The 23,240-nt window shown below is 41.9% G+C and overlaps 1 protein-coding gene across 2 annotated transcripts; it reads left to right on the forward strand.

Moving 5' to 3' along the window:
• The first annotated feature begins 5,587 nt into the window (after positions 1–5,587).
• Positions 5,588–20,565, forward strand: LOC147440555 (uncharacterized). 2 transcript variants are annotated; one of them, XM_086530275.1, is made up of 10 exons: positions 5,588–5,779; positions 6,390–6,544; positions 6,647–6,959; positions 7,036–7,307; positions 7,387–8,250; positions 8,832–8,886; positions 9,058–9,206; positions 18,917–19,003; positions 19,080–19,208; positions 20,085–20,565. In XM_086530275.1, the coding sequence occupies exons 1-10, from the start codon at positions 5,773–5,775 to the stop codon at positions 20,199–20,201; spliced, it is 2,148 nt and encodes a 715-aa protein (XP_086386401.1). In that variant the 5' UTR covers positions 5,588–5,772; the 3' UTR covers positions 20,202–20,565. The 2 variants fall into 2 exon arrangements, with proteins under 2 accessions (XP_086386401.1, XP_086386403.1); XM_086530277.1 differs by having other exon boundaries at positions 5,589–5,779; positions 7,390–8,250.
• The last annotated feature ends 2,675 nt before the right edge of the window (positions 20,566–23,240 follow it).

Here is a 23,240-nt window from a genome sequence, read left to right on the forward strand (position 1 = left end):
TCTCCCTTCAATAACGATTCGTCGATCAGAAAAAAAAGAGCTTGATGATCTACATAAAAGTGAAATAGCTTGCCCAAAAGGTAATGTTTGAACATCATTGCACTAAATACCATTCCTAGTGCCTCTCTCTTTGTTGTGGAGTATCCTTTTTTAGCTATAATGAACCATCGACTGTCAAAGTAGACTAGGTAGTCTATTTTCCCATGAGGCTGGGCCAATATTTCTCCCATTGCCATTCCAGATGCGTCCACATGAACATGGAAAAAAAACATCCCAATTCGGATGACGAATTATCGGCTTCTTCCTGATCGCCTCCTTTAGCACTTGAAACTTGCTTCACATTCTGGGGTCCATAGAAACTTGTTCCTTTCTAAGTTAATTCATATAGAGGAAGTGCCTTTGCTGCAAACATGTGAATGAATCTCCTATAGAAATTAACATACCCCAAGAATGAGCTCAGTTCAGATACAATCATTGGTGCTCTGGCCTACTGAACACACTTGATCTTATCATCTTCCATCTCAATACAATATCTAGAGAGAATGTGTCCTAGAAGTTGGCCTTCCAAACCATGAACACTGACTTAAACGGGTCAGACAGATCCTCTTCTCTTTGCATCTTTCAAAAACCATTTCCAAAAATAACAGACACATTTTTTCAGTTGAGAAGATTGTGAAGTTGTCCATGAAAATAGCCAAAAATTTATGCAAGAACTCACTGAAGACTACCATTTAAGTTGGAGCTTTATGCTATGGCTTCTCTTGGATTGCGGCAACATAAATCTCCCTCTCTTTGAAAGGGCTTCTAAATGGGAAGGCCATATTCAATAGAGACATCACTACCTCGTACAATGGATAGGCAGTAAATTGGTTGTGGCATTTCCTCATCTAGATAGATGTGTACAACTTGTCTAGTTCAAGGTCGACTCACTCCCTCTTCAAACTAACTATTGCTAATCCAAAGCGGTGCATACTCCTTTTGGGAGTGGTTCACTTAGTTCTTGATTCAGCTCAACATATAGTATGCATGAATAACTTCTTGCCTTCATCTATCATTGGCGTGTGTTGGCTATCATGAGCAGATTCACAACATCTTAGCTTCTCATATACGTGTTACCATATACATGTAGTAGTGATGTGTGTGAACACACTAGGACCGCCAGGGCATTTTTTCCCTCTTTAGGAGGTTTTTCCCCCCCGAGCATTGTATATATCACTCTAGGGCTATCTATCTTTCCATTGCACACTAAGTAATACACTCTCTATTGTGTGCCTTGAGCTTCCTTCGTCTTCTCCAAGTTGTGTGTGTTTCTCTGCAACCCTAATTCCAACAATTGGTATCAGAGCAGGTTGCGTCTTCCCGAGCTTAGTCGCTAGCTGCTCCAGTACACGCCTGCTCACTTTCTCCAATTTCAGTGAGCTTTGGCGAGCGTTCGCAGGTCGGCAAATACTTCGGGTATACTCATAGAGCTCGGTCTGCTCATATTTTCGATTCATGTTCATTTCGGCCTCCGTTTCCACTACAGGCAGGTCTGCACGGGTAATTTCGTCATTTTGTGCTGAATTTTTGTCAGTGTCATTTTCTCGATAACAGGTGCCTTATAGTCTTCTACGGTTTGTGCTATATAGCACGTGTTGTTCTCGCTCCATTTATCCTATTTTCGGGCAGTTTTCACATCAGGTGTAGCATTTACCATGGCTGACAACAACAACACATATGTGTTGAAGATGTTTGCTGTTGAGGACAGGTTGGATGGGGACAATTACCCTATGTGGGCTTATATGATGCAACACGTTCTTGTGTCAAAGGGCGTCTAGAATATTGTGCAGGGCATTGATGTACGTCCTGGTTCTGAGGATGTAGGCGATGTTGAGGATGTTGTAGGTCTTGCTGCAAGGATTGCTGCTATTAGAGTTGTTTTGCCTATGGCAGAACAAGCTCGTTGGGATGTTAAGGATGCGTAGGCTCATGCATTGATTGCGTTGCCTGTGAAGCGCACCATTGTTCCTCACATCCGTTCAACAAAATCTGCAAAATAGGCTTGGGATATTTTGGATGGTCTTTATGCAAGTCGCAATGAGGCTAAAATTGCTTTGCTGCGTAAAGAGCTGGAGTCGAAGATTACGCATGAGGAAGATGATATGGACACTTTCCTTGCTAGTGTCAAGGATATCAGTGAGCAACTTATTTCTGCAGGAGAAGTCATTTCAGACAGTTCCCTTGTGCAGACTGTTCTTGATGCCTTACCAGATTCTTACCAGACTTTTGCTAGTACTTAGAGACTTATGACCCAAGGAAATCCAGAAGTTGTCAAGTTTGATGCATTATGCACATTGTTGTTGCAAGAGTCACTTTCTAGAAAAAACAGGACTAGGCAGCGTGCAGTTGAACAGGCTTTTATTGCTTCTCAAAGAAAGGGTGGTAACAACAATGCAGCCACTTTTTATGGTTCTGCTGCGAGTGGCAAAACTTCTGTTCCTAATGCTTCTGCTGGCAGCAATTCGTCGGGCAATTCTGGTGACAAGGGCAAAAAGAAGATGCGTTGCCTTTATTGTAAAGATAATGATTACTTGATCAAGCCGTGTCCTAAGTTGAAGGCCAAAGAGGCTAAGAAGAAAGAGGGTGGTTCCACTGCAAATGCTGGTTCCACTACAAATGCATCCATTGTTGAGTCTTCTATGAAAGGAGACTGTGATGCTGATGCTGATGTTGATGCAGAATGGGCTTTTAGCGCAGAGTGTACTTACAATCCTCATGTCCATGATGCATGCTTGTCATTTGCTGCAGATTCACATGTGTGGTATTTCGATAGTGGTGCTACAAAGCACATTACCTCACATCGTGAATTGTTTACCTCTCCGAGTCTGTCCCTCATGGGAATTCTGTCACTTGTGCCAACAATGCCTCTTATCCAGTTCAGGGAGTTGGAAAGATTGTGCTCACTACTGCTAATGGCAGTTCCTTCACACTTGTTGATGCACTTTATATACCTGGGATCAAGAAGAATCTTTTGTCTGTATCCACACTTGCTAGACTTGGACTTGTAGTCAAATTTGTGGATGACAGATGTACAGTTCATGATCTCAGTTTTGGTGATGAAATTGTTGCATCTGGCCTTTTGTGCCATGGGCTATATAAGCTCACTTTGTATGACAAGTGTGGACAAAATTTTGCAAATGCAGTTGCAGATTCAAGGGCTATTTCAGATGCAAAACTTTGGCATGCACGTTTTGGTCATCTGAATTTTGCCAGTTTGCTGCGTTTGCAGAAATCTGATCTTGTTGCTTCTTTGCCGCCTCTTGAAGCACCTGTCAAACATGTTTGTGAAGGTTGTATTTTGGGTAAGATACAACGTTCTAAGTTTCCAAAGGATGGTTCAGTTCGGGCCACATGCAGGTTGCAGCTTGTGCATAGTGATGTTTGTGGGCCCATGCAAACTCCGTCCTTGGGCAATTACCTTTACTTCGTGACTTTCATTGATGATTACTCCACGCATGCATGGGTATTTCCGCTTAAAGCGAAGTCCGAAGTTTTTATGTGCTTCAAACAATTTCTGGCTATGGTTGACTGGCTATGGCTGAAAATGTCTCGAAATGTACTATGGGCAACCCTCCGTTCCGATCGACGGGGGGAGTATATGTCTCATGAATTTAATGCATTGTTGGCTAGTCGTGGGATAAAACACCAATACAGTGCCTTATACACCTCAACAAATGGTGTTGCTGAGAGGAAAAACAGGTCACTGACGGAAATGGCACGATGGATGGTCAAAAGTCAAGCTTTGCCGCATTCTTTTTGGCCTCATGCCATCATGTGTGCCACTTATGTACTTAACAGGTGTCCTACAAAAGCTTTGCAGTCTATTACTCCATATGAAGCATGGCATGATAGAAAGCTTTCTATTGAGCACATGCGTGTTTTTGGCTGTTTGGCATATGCTTTGGTGCCACAAACACAATGCAGAAAATTGGATGATAAGGCTGTCAAATGTATTTTTGTTGGTTATAGTGCTGAAAGCAAAGGTTACAGGTTATATCATCCGCAAACAAAGCATATTATGGTTTCACGGGATGTAGTGTTTGTGGAAGATTCTGTTCAGCCCTTGCTGTGATGTACTAGAGACAGTAATGTAAGCTCACATGACATTTATGACACTTTGTTGCCTTTTTTCAGTGGTGGAAATATGAATGTAATTTCCAATGCGGCAAATGTACAGCCTATGGGGGTTTTTGAAAATGTTACAGATCAGCCTATTACTGATGCAGATGCACATGATGTACTTGATGAGGAAAGGGATGAAAATGAGCAGGCTAGAGGTATGCCAAAATGGCTGGTGCACACTTTGTGTGACAGTAAATTGGATGCACCTTTGTCTAGTCGTACTCGTTCAGGCTCTCGCCATGCATCTTATGCATCAGATTGTTATGCTTTGGCTGTGTCTAGCTTACATGATGTTGAGGAGCCTCTGTCTTTTGATGAAGCACAGAATTCAGAAAATTGGATGGCTGCCATGCAATCAGAATATGATGCACTTATAGAAAATGACACATGGACTTTATGTGATTTGCCTCTTGGCAAAAAGGCCATTGGTACAAAGTGGGTTTACAAGTTGAAACGCGAGCCGGATGGTGAGATCAATTGCCATAAGGCTCGACTTGTTGCAAAGGGTTATGCACAGCAAAAAGGCATAGATTATGAAGAGACTTTTGCTCCCACTTGTCGTATGACTACTGTGCATTTTCTATGTGCATTGGCAGCTCATTTTGGTTGGGATGTACATCAATTAGACATTGTTACTGCTTTCTTGATTGGTGACATATTTGAGGAAGTTTATGTAATGTAGCCTCGCGGTTTTGTCATAAAAGGACAAGAGGACAAAGTGTGCAGATGTAAGAAGGCTTTGTATGGGTTGAAGCAATCTCCTCGTGCTTGGTACGAGAAAGCTGACACTCATTTGGTCAAACGAGGCTTTCGTAACAGTCCAACAGAAAGCACATTGTATGTAAAGCGTGAGGATGATGTACTTCTCATTGTGGTTCTTTATGTAGATGATTTGCTGATCACTGGACCAAATGAGAGACATATTGCTGAATTTAAGGCTGATTTGAATTCTACTTTCAAGATGAAACATTTTGAACTTGCAATCTCCATACCAGGTTTCCCATCCTTTTTGTTGCATTCTAATGAAACATGTAACGTTGAGTTGCTAATTATCTTGGCATATCAAACTCTACTTTGGATCATCGTGCTTTGTATGCACTTTAAAAGAATAACTATGCAAGGAGAGGGCTTTCGCGAGTTCAAGGTATACACAAAATTGTGCACTTGTACTACAATGTTCTACGCTTAGGGCTGACACTAGTTTGAGAAGTTTGGTTTGGTAAAAACTTTTGTAATTTGGGTTTTGTTTGTACTCTCACTTCATGCTTAGGGTGTCCAAGGAACTTAATGAAACCTTGTTAGAGCATCTCTTGAGACTCAGTGATATGGAAGCTAACATGAAATAGAGGTTCAAACTGTATGCACTCTATCAAGGTTATATAAAGTATAATATAATACAGAAGAGGATTTAGGTTACTTCATTTAGTTTTTTGTGGTGGCCACAATTTGGAGCGTTTCATATGACAAGTAAGCAAGCAAAGTTTCCTCGCACGAGAGCCAATGGCGACCTTGGGACTTTGATGTACTTAGGGCTCACCAGGGCACAGAGACTTCTTTCAGAGAGGTCCTTTTGGAGATGGTCTGAAGCAAGGAAAAGCGGAGAGTAATGCTATGGCAGGTGAGGACTCTGCTGTTGAAACTTTGGTTCTTTGCCACATGCTTAAGGCTTTGTTAACAGAATGCTGGACACGCTATGTTCTAATAAAGGCAAGGAAAGCAGTTTCTTAACAGTTTGGGTGAATGAAGGTTGAAGCTTTGTTGTTTTGCATATTCAACATCGTTTCTACTGAGTAGGCTTATCAACTTTTGTAGAAAGACTCGTGCTTCATAGCTCATATGGATTCTATTTCAGATTGTTCTGTTGTGGTTTAGGCTGTATCGTGCTTGCAAGTCTAGAAGGTCAAAACAGTTGCACTTATGGATCTACGTATGCTTTGTTTTTGTGAGGGGGAGCATATATTGAAACCTTGTTTTACCCCTAATCTTGCTGTTAATTTGGGATGTAGTCAGTAGTACGTCATGGTTATATTGTCTTTTGCATGAGTACCATGGAGTCCCTTTATAATTTTATCAGAAATCTCACATTTATCCTGATTGGAACGAATTATGTGATGCATGACAGTTTTCTGCCTTGATTTTTGTGTGCTTGTGCTGCTGATTCAGCTTGCTCTGTCCTACAGAGCGTTCTCAAGTACTATTGTTTGATTTTCTCTTTCTTGCAAATACAGGGGAAGCAGGAGAGGCTACAACCACTGCAGCCAAGGTGGCTGCAGAGGCAGCTGCTGATGTTGTGACGGGGGGTGTGGTTGCAGAAGCTGGGCCACCTCCAGATTTCAGTTTGTGGACAGTTGAAGATGATATACTTTTGAAAAATGCTGTGGAGGTTTCGTCCTTGTTTCAATTTCTAGCATTTCATGTCAAAAAGTGTCTTGTGAAAAACTAGTGAAAGCTGAATTTGGTACTCATTCATCCATAATTGTGACAGGCTGGTGCAGCTATTGAAGCTCTTGCTAAAGGAGCAGTTCAATTCTCACAGCGCTTTACGGTTCGAGAACTTCGTGAAAGGTGGCGGGCACTACTTTATGATCCAGTCATCTCAGAAGAGGCTGCACTTCGAATGCTCAAAAGTGAAGCACTAGTTGCTAACTCGGGGAAGCTTTCAAGCTTGAGCAAGCTAAAATATCCTCAGGTGTCAAACAGGAAACGGAAGCTGAAAAGTGTTCGTTTTCATCATTACAATAAGAAGCGCCTTGGCTCAGAAAAACCTTCGAGTTCTCCATTAGAAAGGGATAATGAAGGCATGGACTAGTTGTTTTTGTCCTTATCACAAAAATGCAAGTTGTAGTGTTAACTTTTGGACTTCTGGGCCTGCAGAGATGCACGTAAAGGAAGAGGTGGAGTCTTGCTCAGAAAGCTCATTTTCTCAGATGGCTAGGCCTTTTCCAGCTAATGGAGTGAGAGAACTCGCTGAAGCAATACCTCCTAAGGAAGAAGCTTATCAACAGAACCCAATTTTTTCATGTGGTTTGCAACCTGAAGAGACTGCAGGACCCCTGCATTCAATCCCAACCGGCGAGGAAGGGGTGAAACAAACTTTGCCTCAACAAGTAGCAAGAACAACGGAAGACTTGTCTGGTGCATCAATTGTAAGTTTTGTATCTTGTTGGTTGCCTTGAGGTCATATGATTGCTTGGTCTCTGACTTCAGCTTTTAATCCGTGTTCAGCAGAATGAGGCAAAAGAGAGACCGTCACCTATGGAGCAAGTTGCAGGTGTTCATGAGAGCTGCGATGTTGCTGGGCTCGATGGCTCACGAGTGCAATCTTCACAGCCCATGTTGGATAAGGCAAACGCTGAAATGATGGAAGCAAGTGCAAACAACACGGCAACAAAAGCATTTGATAAGCCATTGTCTGTTGAAATCCCCATACCAGAACAGATGATATGTGTTTTAAATACAGAAGATACAGAAATTCCTTCTCCACCCTCAGGTTCTGTGACGCATTTACCTTCCTTATTTTCTTCCAGATATTTTCCCTTGGAGCTAAAAAGTATGAAATGCGAACCTAGTCTTCTAGGGGGAGGGTATGCAAGGACTGATGATTTTGAGTTGTCTTCGCATGGGCTAATGCGTTCTGTGTCAGAGGATAAAAGGACCGTAGGTTCTCTGATGAAGCAAGAGCCCATGCTAGAGGGTTTAGAGTGTGAACCGAAGTATCGCATGAAGATGCATACCTCATTATCTGCTGCTCATATTAATTCAGCAGATCTAAGTGCACATACTAGAGACAATGAAGCTATTGATCTGCCAGAAAATGCTGGAAGTCATATGCTCAGTAGCATGTTGCTAGCATCTCAGGAAAAAGCTGATGATTTGTCTCTTTTAGACCCTGATGCTCCTGGCTACTTGAAAGAACTTGTGTTACCTATGCAAGCAGGGATTTTAAGCCATTTAGATCAGGACTTATGCCATACAGATCAAATGGCTGATGCTGAGGCTGTGAGAAGAGGTACAATTACAGGTCAAGAGCATGATGATGGCTTGGAAAGTGACCAAGAGCTGCCAAGTTTTTCTGATGTCGAAGCAATGGTATAATTCCCACTCCTTTGTGCTCTCGGTCTGTGTTCTTGGTCTTTGTGCACACATTTTAGAGGTTTGCATGTTTGAATAATTGGTTACTTCAAAGCAATTTTCCTTAAGTGGCATTTTGTTGGGGACACAATATGGTCATCATTTTGTGACATGTTTGCCATAATTTCATGGAATTCATCAAAGAATTGACAGGGGTTTTGTGTTTCAAGCTCTACACAATGCCATAAAATGGTCTCTGAATGCGTATCATTCTAGTAAACATCAGTCAAAATTTTATGGAATTCATGAAAGAGTGGACACAGTTAGGTACATTTCTTACACAGGCAGGGTTGTTGGTTCCCAGCATTTGTGCCTCTACAAAGTGCCATGTCATGGGTGTTGTATTTGAAGTTTTAAGTGCCAATAGTTTGAATTGATCGCTTGGTTTTTCTGCGAATATGCTTTTCTTCTAGATTCTTTTTCAACTTTTAGGACAAGTTGTGTGAGTCAGTATTTAATCTGAATGTGGCCCGCTCTGTCTTCCTTGGCTGCTGCAAGCAACACCTTAGAAAAAATGATATTTTGGTTTGTGATTGTAGATATTGGATATGGATCTGGATTCAGCTTTTGATGAGGATGCACTAGCCAGAGCAGGTATGTTGGTACTAAGGTGCATACATCTTTGTGGACATTCTTTTTCCAAATTAAAGGTGCTATTGAAGAATTGTACCTTGTACTCTGCTATTTATTATAATCTGCAGATGTTTATCGATCTAAAGTTTGAAGAGTATTCTCAATTGAGACCCATTATGTTTTCATGTGCAGAATCTCGTCGTTTGTATCGAAGGCAACGGAAGACTTTGATTCGATTGGAACAAGGCGCCCGTGCATCACTTGAGAGGACACTGACTCATCATGGTGCCATTGCTGTTCTCTATGGACGCCATCTTCGATATTATATTAAAAGAAATGAGGTAAGCTCATAGTTTTCAACCACAAAAAGGCATGTTTTGATTCTGAAGAATTGAGGTATGTTCATAATTCTTAATCACAAAAGGCATGGTTTAATTGGCATTTTAAGGATTGTGGTAATCAAACTTGATAAGTGTAGCAATAGGAGATGTTTATGCTATAAGAAACATCGCTTTTAGTTCTCCAATGTGAAAGGTGTGCAGGCAGTGTTTAAACTGACCAGGCGTCTCTTCTCTCCCCCCCCCCTTCCCCCCCTTCCCCTCTCAAAATTAAAAGCATCTTCTATTTATTAAATATCTCAATGCACATACCCAAAGATAATATACAAAGCATCTGATTACAACAGCAATGTAATCCAAAAATCAATACAAAGCAATCGCCTATGCTTGAGGTTATCGTCCCGCACATTCATACAAACTCAAAAGTCCTTAAGGAAATTTCTCATGAATTATGAGTTTACATATGTTTACGTGTACATGCTTTACAATATACACAGAAGTCCCATAGGCAGATTTTTTTGAGTAAAGCCACTCAATTGTGCTAAAGAACACAACCACGGGACATTCCACTTGGCTGATTTGCACTCAAACTTGCTTTTGGACAACGAGAAGTGATATTAGATGATTTTTATGCCTTCGAGCAAGTTATTGATACAATCGATTTTGCTGCGGTTGTAGTGACACCCTTGATAGGCAAGCTCCGCTTGCATTGTCAGGATTACGTGGGACAAGAGGGGTGTGATGTTCTCTTGGAGATGTCTTGGCCCCATAAAAATAGTGTGTAACCGGCTAGTACACAGTAGAGGGCGGTACTAATTCAAAATTTCTAACTTTACAAGAAGAAAAGAGAACACAGGTGCGTCCAACAACTAGATCATCACTGCGCACACAAAGGCTGACACTGTAGGCCCCAAAGACTGGTGCCCCTTTTGGTATTTCTTTATTCAATTGAGAATAGATGATCCAAACACTTAGATCAAACTCTCACCTAGCTGTCCAAACCTGTCAAAGGCTGAAATTGCAGGTTTCCGACTGGATTTTGGTAGCATAACGGCGCCAAAACCTCTGTAGGTCAAAAGTACACCTCTAGGACAGATTCCTTGGTGTTTTAGAAGCTTTCCGGTGAGCTGTAGTTGAAATTCCGCATGCTGTAATTTACTTTTTGGCCACTGACAGGTGCCCAAACTCCTGTATGACCACCCTAAGGCTTCCTCGAGGCTTCCCTAGTGTTAATTTACAGTTTAGGTGCGAAACCCTAACTTGCATAGAAACACAGTAGGCTGTAATTTTTTGTTTTGGATTGTTTTAAGTGGAGCAAACACATCTACGCGTGGCTTGAGAGCTCCCGCATTCAATAGGACAGTCCCCTTGTGATTTGGATGAGTTTTCACGCGAGAAAACTCCCCAAATTCGCAATCTTTCACAATGGAACTGTGGGTACCTGCGGGGGATTACAATTATAATCCGGTTCTTGTTCAGAAGGTTCTTGCCTTGGCAAACACGCATAAAACCCACAGAATTGTACATGATCATCCGATGTGAGAAACCCGTTCAACCGCAGCTGTTTCACACTGGCCATGCAATGTCCACTTGCACTTTTTCAAGGGTTTCGGGAAAAACAAGTAAAAAATATAACAAAGAAAAATACCTAGTACATATTTATAGAAGGCAACAAGAAAAATACCTCCTGGTGACATACTCCTGGTGACATACCCTGTCACCAGCATGTGACTACTATCTATCCTTTTTGTTGATTTCTTTCTTATTATCTATTTACTTTCACTTTTTGGAAACACCCCTCGGGAAATCTAATTGCCCTGCATTGCATAGCTAGTGTGGAACTGTCCAGAGGGAGTCCAGGTCTGAGGGCAAGAGAGCACTAAGGTTGGACAAGGACTATGGTTAGCCAAGTGGGGTCATTGACTAGCCAAAGTGGAATCCTTTGCTACAGAGGCTACATTTTAATTCTGGGTGTGGCCAGTGTACAAAGAGGGTCGGATGACCTAGAAAGATACAATGGCAGCATCTCCTAAAATTTAGGGAACTGCTATTTTGGGACCTGAAAATGTGTTGGCGTCATTACCTCCGGAATGACAAGGGGAACATTTTCTTACTTTGCCGTGAAGTCAACTGGGCAACCGGTTGGGAGATTTTTAGGCGGCAACCCCGAAACGGGAAAATGCTTATAAATGTGCCAAGTGGCACCTTCTGGTGCACTTGCCTCATGCAACAAGAGTTGGTGCTGAATTTAGGAGGGGGAGAGCCTCATTTTCAGTTTTGTCACAGGTTAAGAGCTATGGAGTGCTTGCTTTCCCTCTTATGCACAGTGCGGTGCCAGGAGTGATGCCCTGCACGCTACGCACTGCCCTCTCTCCCCTTTGGCAGTATGTTATGCCCCACTAGTGGGCTCTTCATTTGACCAATGTACAGTTGTGTGGGTTCATGCGCGATTGTCGAGGCAAGAGCCTCTTGCACAGGTACTGGATTAGCTAGCGGCTAATCCCCCCGCAGGTACAGGTGAATTCGGAGAGGTTTCACGCTAGAAATCTCGTCTGATTCAAAGGGCAAGTAGCCCTACAGGTGCGGGAGCTCGAGGACTTGCTACGGATGCGACCGGCACGCGAAACGGAGCCCAAAACAGTAAATTACAGCCTGCTCTGTATTTTTGCAGGTTTAGGGTTTTGGCCCTAAACGGACCCTAATACCCCCAGGAGGTTCGGGGACGCGAGGGGACCGCTGTACAGGTGATTTGGCGCATTTTCAGGGCTGAAAACAGAGAATTCAGCGTGCTGCAGATTCTCGCCAGGTTTTGCAAAGTGCCCGTATGCGTCGGGAAAGTCAGTCAATGCGTGGGAATACTGACTGTGAAGTGTCCTAGTACAGTTATGTTGCCGAAATCAGGCCGGAATAGTGGAAATTCAGCCGAGTTTGTGCGGGGCAGCTTGTAGGGAACCACAACGTTTATTCCCTCTTTTGAACAATAAAGAAATACCGAAAGGGGCGCCTAAGTTAGGGGCCAATCTGGTGTCGGTCTACTCAAACAGGTGCAATCTAGCAGCCTGTATCCCTCTCCCCTTGTTGTGTGTTGAAAGTACAGGTAAAATAGACGACTAATAATGGGTGAAAGCTAAATCAAGGTTTAAAGTAAAGTCTACCGCCCTTTTTGGATTGAACAGGCTGGTTTCATGCCCCACCCTTGAAATATTGCAAGTAACCTCGTTTGCATGCCAAGTATATATGTTGATATCTCCTCATATCACATATATTCTTTAATGGGAATTAAAAATATACATGCTTCCGAAAATGTAGCTTTGGGCGATTAGACATTCCCACCAACCTAGCAACCACACATCTGTCAAGCATAGAAGTCCTCTGATGTACTCTCAAGCACAAACTTCTCTCGTCAAATTTGGTATAGAAAGAGTAGATACAATTGCTTAACTACTCTTTTGAGCATCATGAACCATGCTCTCATATTGCTCCATAGAGCTACATCAAGTCACCTTGGGTTCCATTCGAAAGGCTTTAAAATATAGTCACAATAGCTAAGGTGAATTAACCAATTTAGACTCTTCCATCCATTCAACATCCAATGATGGATAGTTCTTGAACTTCACCAAGTAGTGTCTTCAACCTTTCCTCTAACCTTCCTTTCCTTATGTGCCAATATTTGTTCAGGAACAAGAATCTCATCCAATTCTTCCACGGGCTGTTCTCCATCAAGCATATTCTCTGGCACATCACCAACAGAGGGCCTTAGAAGGTTGACATGAAAAGCATTATGTATTTTCCAACCTTCTGGTAGCTTCAACCTGTAAGCTACATCAATCCGAAATCTGAAAAGGACCATCATATTGTTTACAGAGCTTTGGAAACAAACGCTCCTTGTCTTTCCTTTTCCTTAACTTGGCTTTCAAAGCGCAAAAGTACCCAATGACCGAGTGAAAATACAAGTTCACGACGGTGACGATTAGCAGCTTTCTTTTGTCTAGCCCGAGTCTTCTCAAGAGCAATCTTTATCTTCCTGTACGCTTCATCCATGTCTTGCACATACTCAAATATCTTGTCCTTAGTTTGCAAAATGGGTAGGACTTTCTTTTCCTCCTTCCACTATCTCAAATGGCACCTTGCTCGTTGACGTATGCAGTGTTATTTTAAGCATACTCAACCAATGGGAGATGGTGTTTCCAAGTTGCCTTGTGCCCTGACACACTACATTTGAGCAGATCTATGACAATAGAATTTGCATCTTTTGTCTGCTCATCAGTTTGTGGATGAAACGAAGATGAGAACTTTAGCGTAGTGCCCATGTTCTCAAACAATGCCTTCTATAAAAGACTCGTCATGCGTGGACCCCCGTCACTAACAATTGACTGAGGCATCCTGTGATACTTAAAGATATTGCTCATGAATATCTTAACCATGTGCTTCGGTTTTATCTTCTTCCTGACAGGAATGAAATGGGCTTGCTTAATGAACCTACAAATGATAGTCCAAATCCCATCATTGCCTGTTTGCGTTCTTGGAAGATCAAAGATAAAGTCCATCGCTATGGATCGGCAATGGGTGCAACAATCCCGGTTGCTTTTGCCTGTCAAATTTGACTTTGTGACATACTAGGCATGATCTTACAAATGTATCAACATCTTGGCGTAAAGCTGACCAATAGAAGAATGCCTCAAACCGCTTTCACTGTCGCATCAGTTCCACGATGCCCAACATAAGGTGGAGCATGAATTCCCATCAAAACCTTTGGCCGCAACTGCTTAGTAATGCATAGCTTTCCATGCATCATGAGAAAGTCACCCTTAAGCATATAGTGCTCATGATGGTCCCCATCAACAAGCTGATCATAAATTCTTGCTAAATCTGAATCTTCATTGTGTCTTCATTTCGTCTAGTTCACAATGGTATAGAATTGACACTGTTGAAATTTGGGGCTTTCGTGACGCATCAACTATCACCTTCTTTTTCCCTTGCACATGCACAATCTAAAAATGGAACATTGACAAGATGTTTGCCCATCGCATGCGTTTCTCAGACAACTTGGTTTGTGTAAGAAAGTATCACAAGGTTTGATGATCAGTTTGGACAACAAAATCAGCCCCTAGTAGATAGTGTTTCCCACTATGAATTACTGCAAGCAATTCTTTCTCATAAATGTGAAAGTTCTTTTCGGCCTTGAAAAGAATTTTGCTCTACAAAAGGTCTCGAAAAATCTAGTAAAATGATTACGGAATTCGAAGTCAGCTTTTCTTTCAAGTGTTTAAAGGCTAAAATTTTCTTGGTTATCCACTTGAAAGTAACTCCTTTCCCTTGCAGAGCATGGAATGGAGAAGCAATCTCAACAAAATTTCGGATGAACTAACTGTATAGGAATATAAGCCTAGAAAGCTTCAAATGTCATGCACGGATTCAAATCTGGCCATGACTTGATTGCTTCCACTTTAGCTGGATCCATACGTACCCCATCCTTTGAAACAATGTGCCCAAGGAAGTAAACCTCTTCCAAAAAGAATTCACTCTTCTTCGCATTAATGAGTAGCCTGTTCTTGCGTAGCTCATTGAATGCAGTTAAGTGGTCCCTATGCTCCTCTTCAGACTTCGAGTAGACAATCATGTCTGAATATTCTGTCCATCATTCTATTGAATGTGGACGGGGCATTTGTGAGACTGAATGGCATGACAAGAAGCTCATAGAGACCAAAATGTTGTTTTGAACGCAGTCTTCTGAACATCTTCTGGCCTAATGCGTATCTGATGGTACCCACTCTTTAGATCTATCTTGCTAAACCGTGACGCTCCCTCAAGCCGATCAAGAATGTCATCTATCCTCGGTATGGGGAACCTATTCTTGATGGTATTCTTATGCAAGGCACGGTAGTCAATGCACATGCGCCATGAACCATCCTTCTGCACTAGGAGTACATGCGAACAAGAAGGGGATGAACTGGGCTGAATCAGCCCCTTCTCTAAAAGCTCGTTGATCTGACCCATAATCTCTTTCTGTTGAGCTGCACAAGCGTTGTATGGTGGCCTGTTCACAACCTGACACAAGATCTATGCTATGATCCTTAGGTCTCTTGGGAGGTAACTTTCCTGGCAAAGAGTCCGAAAAACAATCACTGGAACTAGTCAGAAAAGTTGTCCTATCTTTATCTAAGTTAGACAAATTAGATACAACTTCATGTACTTCTTTTGCAAAGGTTAAGTACGTAGAAAGATGATTCTTTATTACAGATGAAATAGCAAAAGCAGAAATAATTGGAACAGACTTTCCTTTAAGCTTTACATCATGTACAACGGTAATTTTTTTGTTGCAAGTATCCACAATAGCATGCAACCTGTAACACCATGGGATACCCAATAACACATCACAACCCTCAAGTGGCATAATATGAAATTCTTACGCATCCACAAAACTCTGAATGTGCACACGAAGCTTCCCCAAAATGGGAGCAATAGGCTCTGAATGACTTGGGCATGCCAAACCTACTTCACCCGTCATTCCCATCTTTTGTGGCAGATGTACGGATGCTCTGCGTTTTGCGTTGGGGTAATGACGTGGAAACATCGTACGGATAGCCATGGGGCGCTTGCTTTTGTGCCAGATGCTTTTAGAATTCTAGCTTTTCTTGTAAATTGCTTTTGTACATGCCAAGGGCCTTTAAATACGTGCCGTGGGCTCTCTTTATGGCAGTCTACCCTCGGGACATACAGAGCAGAGCCACAAAGTTGTACCTTGTTGAAGCAATATAAAGAAATATTGAAAGTGGCACCATCATTTGGGGCCATTGCACTCTGGGAGTGGAACTTTGCCACTCCGTGTCTCGTTTGGATTTTCTCTCTTTTTATTCAGTTGTTTGAAGTGCTAAAGTGTCTGTTTCAATCTGTTCTTTTCTATTGGCACGTGGTGCCTTCCGGTTACACTTAGCATGCAATAGTACTTCATTAGTGGATGATCAACAATTAGGTCGTACAACGCATGGAATGTCTTGTACGTTCCGTCCCATTTCGCACGGTTCTGTTTGGCATGTTTTTTTCGTTCCGGTTTCAATTCAATTACCTGTTAACTTTACACAGCGCACTGAGAAGAAAAGAGAAGATAGATACGTCCAGCTACTACAATGTCACTACGCACACGAAGACCGACACCTTGTAGGCCCCAAAGACTGGTGGCCCTTTCGGTATTTCTGTATTCAATTAATAACAGACGATCTCAACACGTAGATCAAAGTCTCATAGGGCCGTCCAAACCTGGCGAGTGCTGGAAGTGCAGATTTTTGACCCGATTTCGGCGGCATAACGATGCCAAAACCCCTGTAGGTTAAAAGTACATGTCTAGGACTGATTGGATTCTTGGCTAACTGCTGAAACATTTCCATGTAGCTACGCAATTGAGCTCTAAACAACCTGTCCTCTTCTTGAAGAGTTGAAGGAACTTTCTTTTGTGCCATGTGAGGAAGATCCCTCTTCGGGTACTTGGTCTCTCTTCTCTGCCATAATGACAAGCTTTGTGTTGCTTTCACCCACAACAATCCACGTTGCACTTTTTGAAGAAAAAAAAGTGGCTATCTCGTCGATGGAACTATATAACCGGCTTGTACACAATGGAGGGCGGTACTAATTTAATTACTTGTTAACTTTACATAGAGCACCGAGAAGAAAAGAGAACACAGATGCGTTTAACGACTAGAATGTCAGTGCGCACACGAAGACCGACACCCTGTAGGCTCCAAAGACTGGTGCCCCTTTCGGCATTTCTTTATTTAATTAAGAACAGACGATCCGAACACATAGATCAAAGTCTCACAAAGCTATCCAAACCTGGCGAGGGCTGAAATTACCGGTTTTTGACCCAATTTCGGTAGCATAACGACGCCAAAACCGCTGTAGGTCAAAAGTACATGTCTAGGACGGATTCCCCTGCAATTTAGAAGCTTTTTGGTGAGCTGTAACAGAATTTCAGCGTGCTAAAATTCCTTGTTTTGTCATTGCTAGGTGCTCAAAGCCCTGTGTAAGCATCCCAAAATCTTCTCGAGGCTCCCCTGGTGATTTCTTGCAGTTTAGGTGTGAAACCCTAAACTTGCAAAAAAACATAGAAGGCTGTAATTCTCTGTTTTGAATCGTTTTGAGCGGAGCGAACACGTCTATGCGTGTCTCAAGAGCTCCTACATGGTGATTTCTTGCAGTTTAGGTGCGCAACCCTAAACTTGCAAAAAAACACAGCAAGCTGTAATTCTCTGTTTTGGATCGTTTGAGCGGAGCAAACTCGTCTACGGGTGTCCCAAGAGCTCTTGCATGCAATGGGATAGTTCCCCTTTGAATCGGACGAGTTTTCATGCGAGAAAACTCTCTGTTTTCGCAATCCTTCGCGATGGAACTGTGCGTACTTGTGGGGGATTAGTAGTTAGCTAATCCGATACCCGTTCAAAAGGCTCTTACCTTGGTGAACGCACATAAAACCCACAGAATTGTACATGGTCATCTTAGTAGCCCAACTAGTGGGGCATTACCATATGTGCAAAGGGCGGGGGGGGGGGGGGGATGCACGAGACCAAATCATTGCGCTACATGAGACAGGGGAAGAAGGTGAGCTTTTTATTAAAGCTTCAAAGGTGAAAATCCACTTGAAAACTGAAAATCAGCCTCCTCTCTCATATTTGGGAGTCTCCTCTTGGGATGAGAGCTTTTGGAAGTGAGAGTTGGCTTGTAGGTTGCTCTCCTACTGCCATGTGTCGAGTTTGCCCCCTTTTGTTTATTTTCCTAGTACCCACCAACTTTTAAAGTTGTGAGTGACTTGTCGAGGGGCCCAAATTGTATTTTGGCGCACGTAGGCTTCCATACTCATCAGAATTCAGTGCTAACTGGCCCTACCAGTCCCAAATTGATCGACCTAGATTCTCGATGTGAGAAACCCATTCGGCCGCAGCCGTTTCAAATTGGTCATGCAATGTCCACTTGGCATTTGCACCTTTTCAAGGGTTTCGGGGAAAACAAGTAAGAACAAAAATGAATAAAAATATGTAGTACATTTTTAAAGAAGGCAACAGGAAAGATACACCTCCACGTGAGATGCTCAAGGGTTAGGCTCCTGCAAGCTCTTAAGGGCAATTGGTAGGCTAAGGGCTTTAGCCTTTGCCTCTTTTTGACTCCACACGCACTTGAGACTTTAATGCTTGCTCTCTCTCTCTCTCTCTCTCTCTCTATATATATATATATATATATATATATATAGATAGTCTTGTCACTTGTGACTCTTGAGTCTTGATACTTGTAGATTATAGATGCTATTAGCCTGGGCCCTATGCTAAGATGTAAAGGTTAGCTAGTCTTGATGTATAGCATGCGGCACGCATAAGCGGCTAAGTTCTACTACTTAGAGTTTGGACTCTTAACTTTAAGGCTTAAGCAATGGACATTCTTACTTAAGATCTTACTTGTAGATGGTAACTCAAGTGAAAAAAATGCATGTTTTTTAATCTTTTGTGGTGTGTCACGTCAATGTACGTCTAATTTTTTTATAGTTTGATTAGTACCGCACGCCATCGTATGTGTGCACATCGTACATGATTGTATGTGTCTAACCCTGCCAACAATTAACGTTTCCATTATATGGTATTTTTGGTTTTTGTGTCTGACAGGCTAGTTGCTTTTTGTAGTTGAAAAATTCTGTAAACCTGTTCTTAATCACCGTAAAATTTTCCTGGCAGGTGTTACTTGGGAGGGTGACCCTAGACAACACAGTTGACATTGATTTGGGAAAGGAAGGTCGTGCAAACAAAGTTTCCCGCCGACAGGTAGTTTTTTCCCTTCCTTGAAGAGATGTATTAACATTTTCATAAGCAGGCCAGCTGAACCTATTTTGTTATTCAGGCCACAATCAGGCTGATGGAGGATGGATTGTTCTATCTCAAAAATTTGGGGAGGCGCGATCTCTCTGTAAACAACATTCCAATCCCCAATGGCCAACATGCCATGCTTGGATCTGGTTGCCTGATAGAGGTTAGTAAAAATGTGGAGTGCTAGAAGGTGATCAAGGGCCATTGCTGAGAACTTGTTTGATCACACTACCCTTGATGGTTTTCTTTTAGAATTTAAAATTGGAACTTGCATTCACAAATTACTGGAGTGCAAAACAGCCTAAATAGTCATATTATAGCTGAACTCGTTAAATTTGCATCATTGACATGCTGACGTCAATCGTTTGATCTTTTCACGTGAAGACTTTTTTTTTGGGGGTGGGGTGGGGGGAGGCAAATATCTTGGCATATGCACTCCACAAGATGAGTTCATCTGCTGAGTACCAAAAGTTCTCTTATGATATTTTGGTGAATAGATGTTTGGTGACTGTTACTGAAGGTCTTTTCCAAGGTATGGGAGGAATGAGATAGATGATGCGAGTTATGAACAATTTGGGCCAAAAGCATAGGAGAGAAAAAAGACTGCGGGAAAGAGCATCTATCAAGGTGTTAAAAGGGACAGGAAAGAAAGGGCAGGAAAGAGAAGGTTCAAAATATAAATGCTTTACATTAGATAGGAAGTGAAGGCCGTAAAAATTCTGTATTGCGCAACAAGAATGGTATTTGTCCAAAATTAAATGTAAGAAATATACCTACAAAGATTTGTAGCTAGAATGGCCAATGCAAAGTGTAGTCCTATATTCTTGTAGACTTTTAGCTGGTGTAACGTATACTATTTAGTACAATTATTGGTCTTTCTGGTATAAGCAATGGTATGCAGTCCACGTATGCACTACTCAGCCTTCGTTTGACTCATGTTTGTCGAAGCCTAGATTGTCTCACGGGTGTTTCTTGGGGGTGGCAGTGTCTTTTTCTGTAGTTTTCATGGCTTGTTAATGCAATTTGTTATTGGGTGCAGGTAGGTGGCATGCGGTTTATTTTTGAAACGAATAGAAGGCTTGTAAAGGAGAGGGTGGAAGAGATGCTGCAGAATAGGCAGCATGCAGAGGGTATAAGAAGAGATGCTGCAGAATAGGAGGCGGCAAGTTGACTCTCTGTTGTTTTGTCATTGAGTACAGTAAATAGAATGAGCAGAGTGGGAACAGCAAAGAGAGTTCACCACCTGGAAAACTGTAACACTAGTATACTAACATTAGTCTCTCACAGCGATAGTTTTGGAAAGTTGTAATTTAGTCTACTAACAAGTCACAATTCAGAAAGTGTAACATTAGCTGACTGACAGTCCACAATTGGAAATTGAATGTTGACTAACATCATTTTCAATCGATCAAGGTCTCCAAGTTCTTCTAACACACACTGTGCTGGCGCTAATGATGCTAACACACAGTTAAAAGTGAAAGGTCTTTTAGCCTTAAAGGTGCTCCTGAGTTTCTGGTCAATTGGTCAAGACTACACTGTTCTTGATTGCAAGTCTTGTTGTTTTTTGCTCCGTCTCCGTGTTGCCGCTGAGATGTATTTTTTCTGTTGTGAATGGCATGATGTAGACACGTAGAAAATGCTGGTTTCCAGCTTTTTACCCATCAAATATTATGAAGTTCTTACATCTTCCTTCCAATGCTCTGCACCTTACTTTCATTGGAGGGCTCACATTGGACGTGATTAAACAAATAAGCTGTCCAAAGCATATGATTTATACTGTAGAATTCAGTCGGGGCACACAAAGATGACACCTTTGTGCCTGTGTGCGTGTGGGTTTTTTTTTCTTTTTTTTTTGGTGGGGGTGGGGGGGGGGGGGGGGGGGGGGTTGGTTGACACTACCTTTGTGGTGTGTGTTTGTGTGTGTGGACTCACCTAGAGTTAGTCATTGGACTCCTTAAGTGCCTTGAAAAGTCACCTATGAATTTGCAGCTTGCATGAGTTGATTTAGAGCTTTTGTATGATGTCATCGATGATACTGAATGAGAAGCTAGCACTAGCTCTATATAATGAGCCCTTTGTACACACTTTTAATTGAATCAATTAATCTAGTTTTTGCCTACGCTCTATTTCCATTTGAGTATTTAGTGTGTTGTAATAGCATGTCAACATCATGAATGGCTCTCTAATCTTTCCCTCCTAATCACTACAAGTGGTATTAGAGCAGTGTAGAGATTAGCATTCTTCATTAGCTAAACTCTTGATTTTTGTCACATTCATTCAAGTTCGTTTGCACCTTTTTAATATATGTGTGATTAACAAAGTGTGGGGATGTTCATGACAAACCCATTGAGCCATTACCTTCCTTGGTGAAATCATCATCGATAATAGAAGGATTGTGTGTTTAGGTTTTGCACCCGCTTAATCCACCTCCCATTGGAATGATTTTCATAATCAATTGGAAGCTCAACCCCTTGGAGTCAAAGATCGTGCTTAAAGCTCTCTTGTTTAGCTTTGCAAAGGGTCCTTAAACCCAAAATTTGAGAGGATTAGACAATTTAATTTTCCATCCGATAATAGGTGTGTATTTTTGCTTTGCATGGCCAACATTATAATTCTGATTTGTGGAGTTGCTCACACATCAAGTTGTTGGTCACATGGTTACCTTGGAAAGAATAGAGCTATTCTTTCGAGTGTCTGAGGGTCAACTCTTGTGAAGCTATTATGAGCAAATTCGGCGGATGCCAAAGCTAATTCAATTTAGCTCATTGGCAAGACTAGTCCGTGACCTGTAATGTCAAAGCCTGTGACACAAGAGTTGACTGTTTTGCCTGTGATCGGTCCCTTCATTGGTTGGAGCAGTCACTTGTGCTACTCGATGCAAAGATGACCAGTAAGGTGAGTTTGGCTAGTGGAGTTGAACCGACGCTCCTCTTTCGGACCCACAAGGGACCACTCCCACGGGCAGTCCAACTCAAAAGGACCCAAGCTCTTTGACATTTCGCTAGGGGTGCATTCACCAAAAAACACCAAGTGCCATACCTTGCAAGGTTTCATTCACACAATCTTCAAGTGCAAGCCTTAGCTAAGGACATAGTCCCACCAAAAGACAACAATGTTATCTACTAAAGAGGGGATTCACACCACACTAATGCAACAAATTTGAAGCTATTGTTTTGTTTCTTTCTTTCTTTTTGGAGCATCAACTTCTACAACCAACGTAAAGGGAGATCGAAGTTGCTTTCAACCATTGAGTGCTACAATCAAGTAAGGAGCATCAAGGTGAACCAGGATCTTCTTGGAGCCAATTTCAACCACAAGGGTGCTTTCAAGGAAAAAAATTCTTACTATTAATAAAAAAATTGCATTCCAAGCAATAAAATTTGCAATGTATGTAATTATATTCATCTACATGGATGACATTATAATTGTGTGATTGTGAGGAGTTCAGACACTCGCTCCAAAGTGCAATGGAAGAGAAAGGGCATAGAAAATTTAACGGGGAGGGCTTTCACACTTGGCAAACCAAGTCGAAGGGCTACTTAATGAAAAAGCAATTGTGGGGAGCAGTCAAGCCAACGATCACTGATCTGCCATCCTACTAATGGAGCACACATACAAACATGGGATATGAGCGCAGAAAATAAAGTCAAGGACGAGCATGCATTAGGAATCATAATCACTGCACTACATGACAATTATGTACACTTTACTGATGATTGTGAAACCTCATCAACTGCATGGGAAGCACTATAAAAAAAAATTGGAGCTAGGAAAAGGAAGAGCAATGTGAGCTTAAAGAAGGATCTATACAAATTAAGAATGGAACATCACAAAGATATTGCAAGCTTGGTCAATCGCCTTAAAAACATGATCACACAACTAGATTTTGTGAACATTGCAATACCAAAGGAGGACAAAATTGCAATTCTTCTAGCAGTCTTACCGCCTAGCTTTGACAGATAGTGACCATCATTGAGGAGAAAGATTGAACACAAGATTTGGAAGATGTAATCAACTCTTTAATGTCCGAGGAGAAGAAGCAAGGGATGAATGTTACTTCAAGGGAAGGAGCTTTTGCAGTTAGCTCTAGTAATAAAACTTGTTTCAAGTGTGGCAAAGAAGGACACATAGCAAAGGGTTGTCTAGCATCGAAGACTTGTAGCATTTGCGGGAAGAAGGGTTATCTTCCTTTCAA

Source organism: Adiantum capillus-veneris, chromosome 15, assembly GCF_014529385.1.
Source record: "Adiantum capillus-veneris isolate H3 chromosome 15, ASM1452938v2, whole genome shotgun sequence".
Lineage (NCBI taxonomy): Eukaryota > Viridiplantae > Streptophyta > Polypodiopsida > Polypodiales > Pteridaceae > Adiantum > Adiantum capillus-veneris.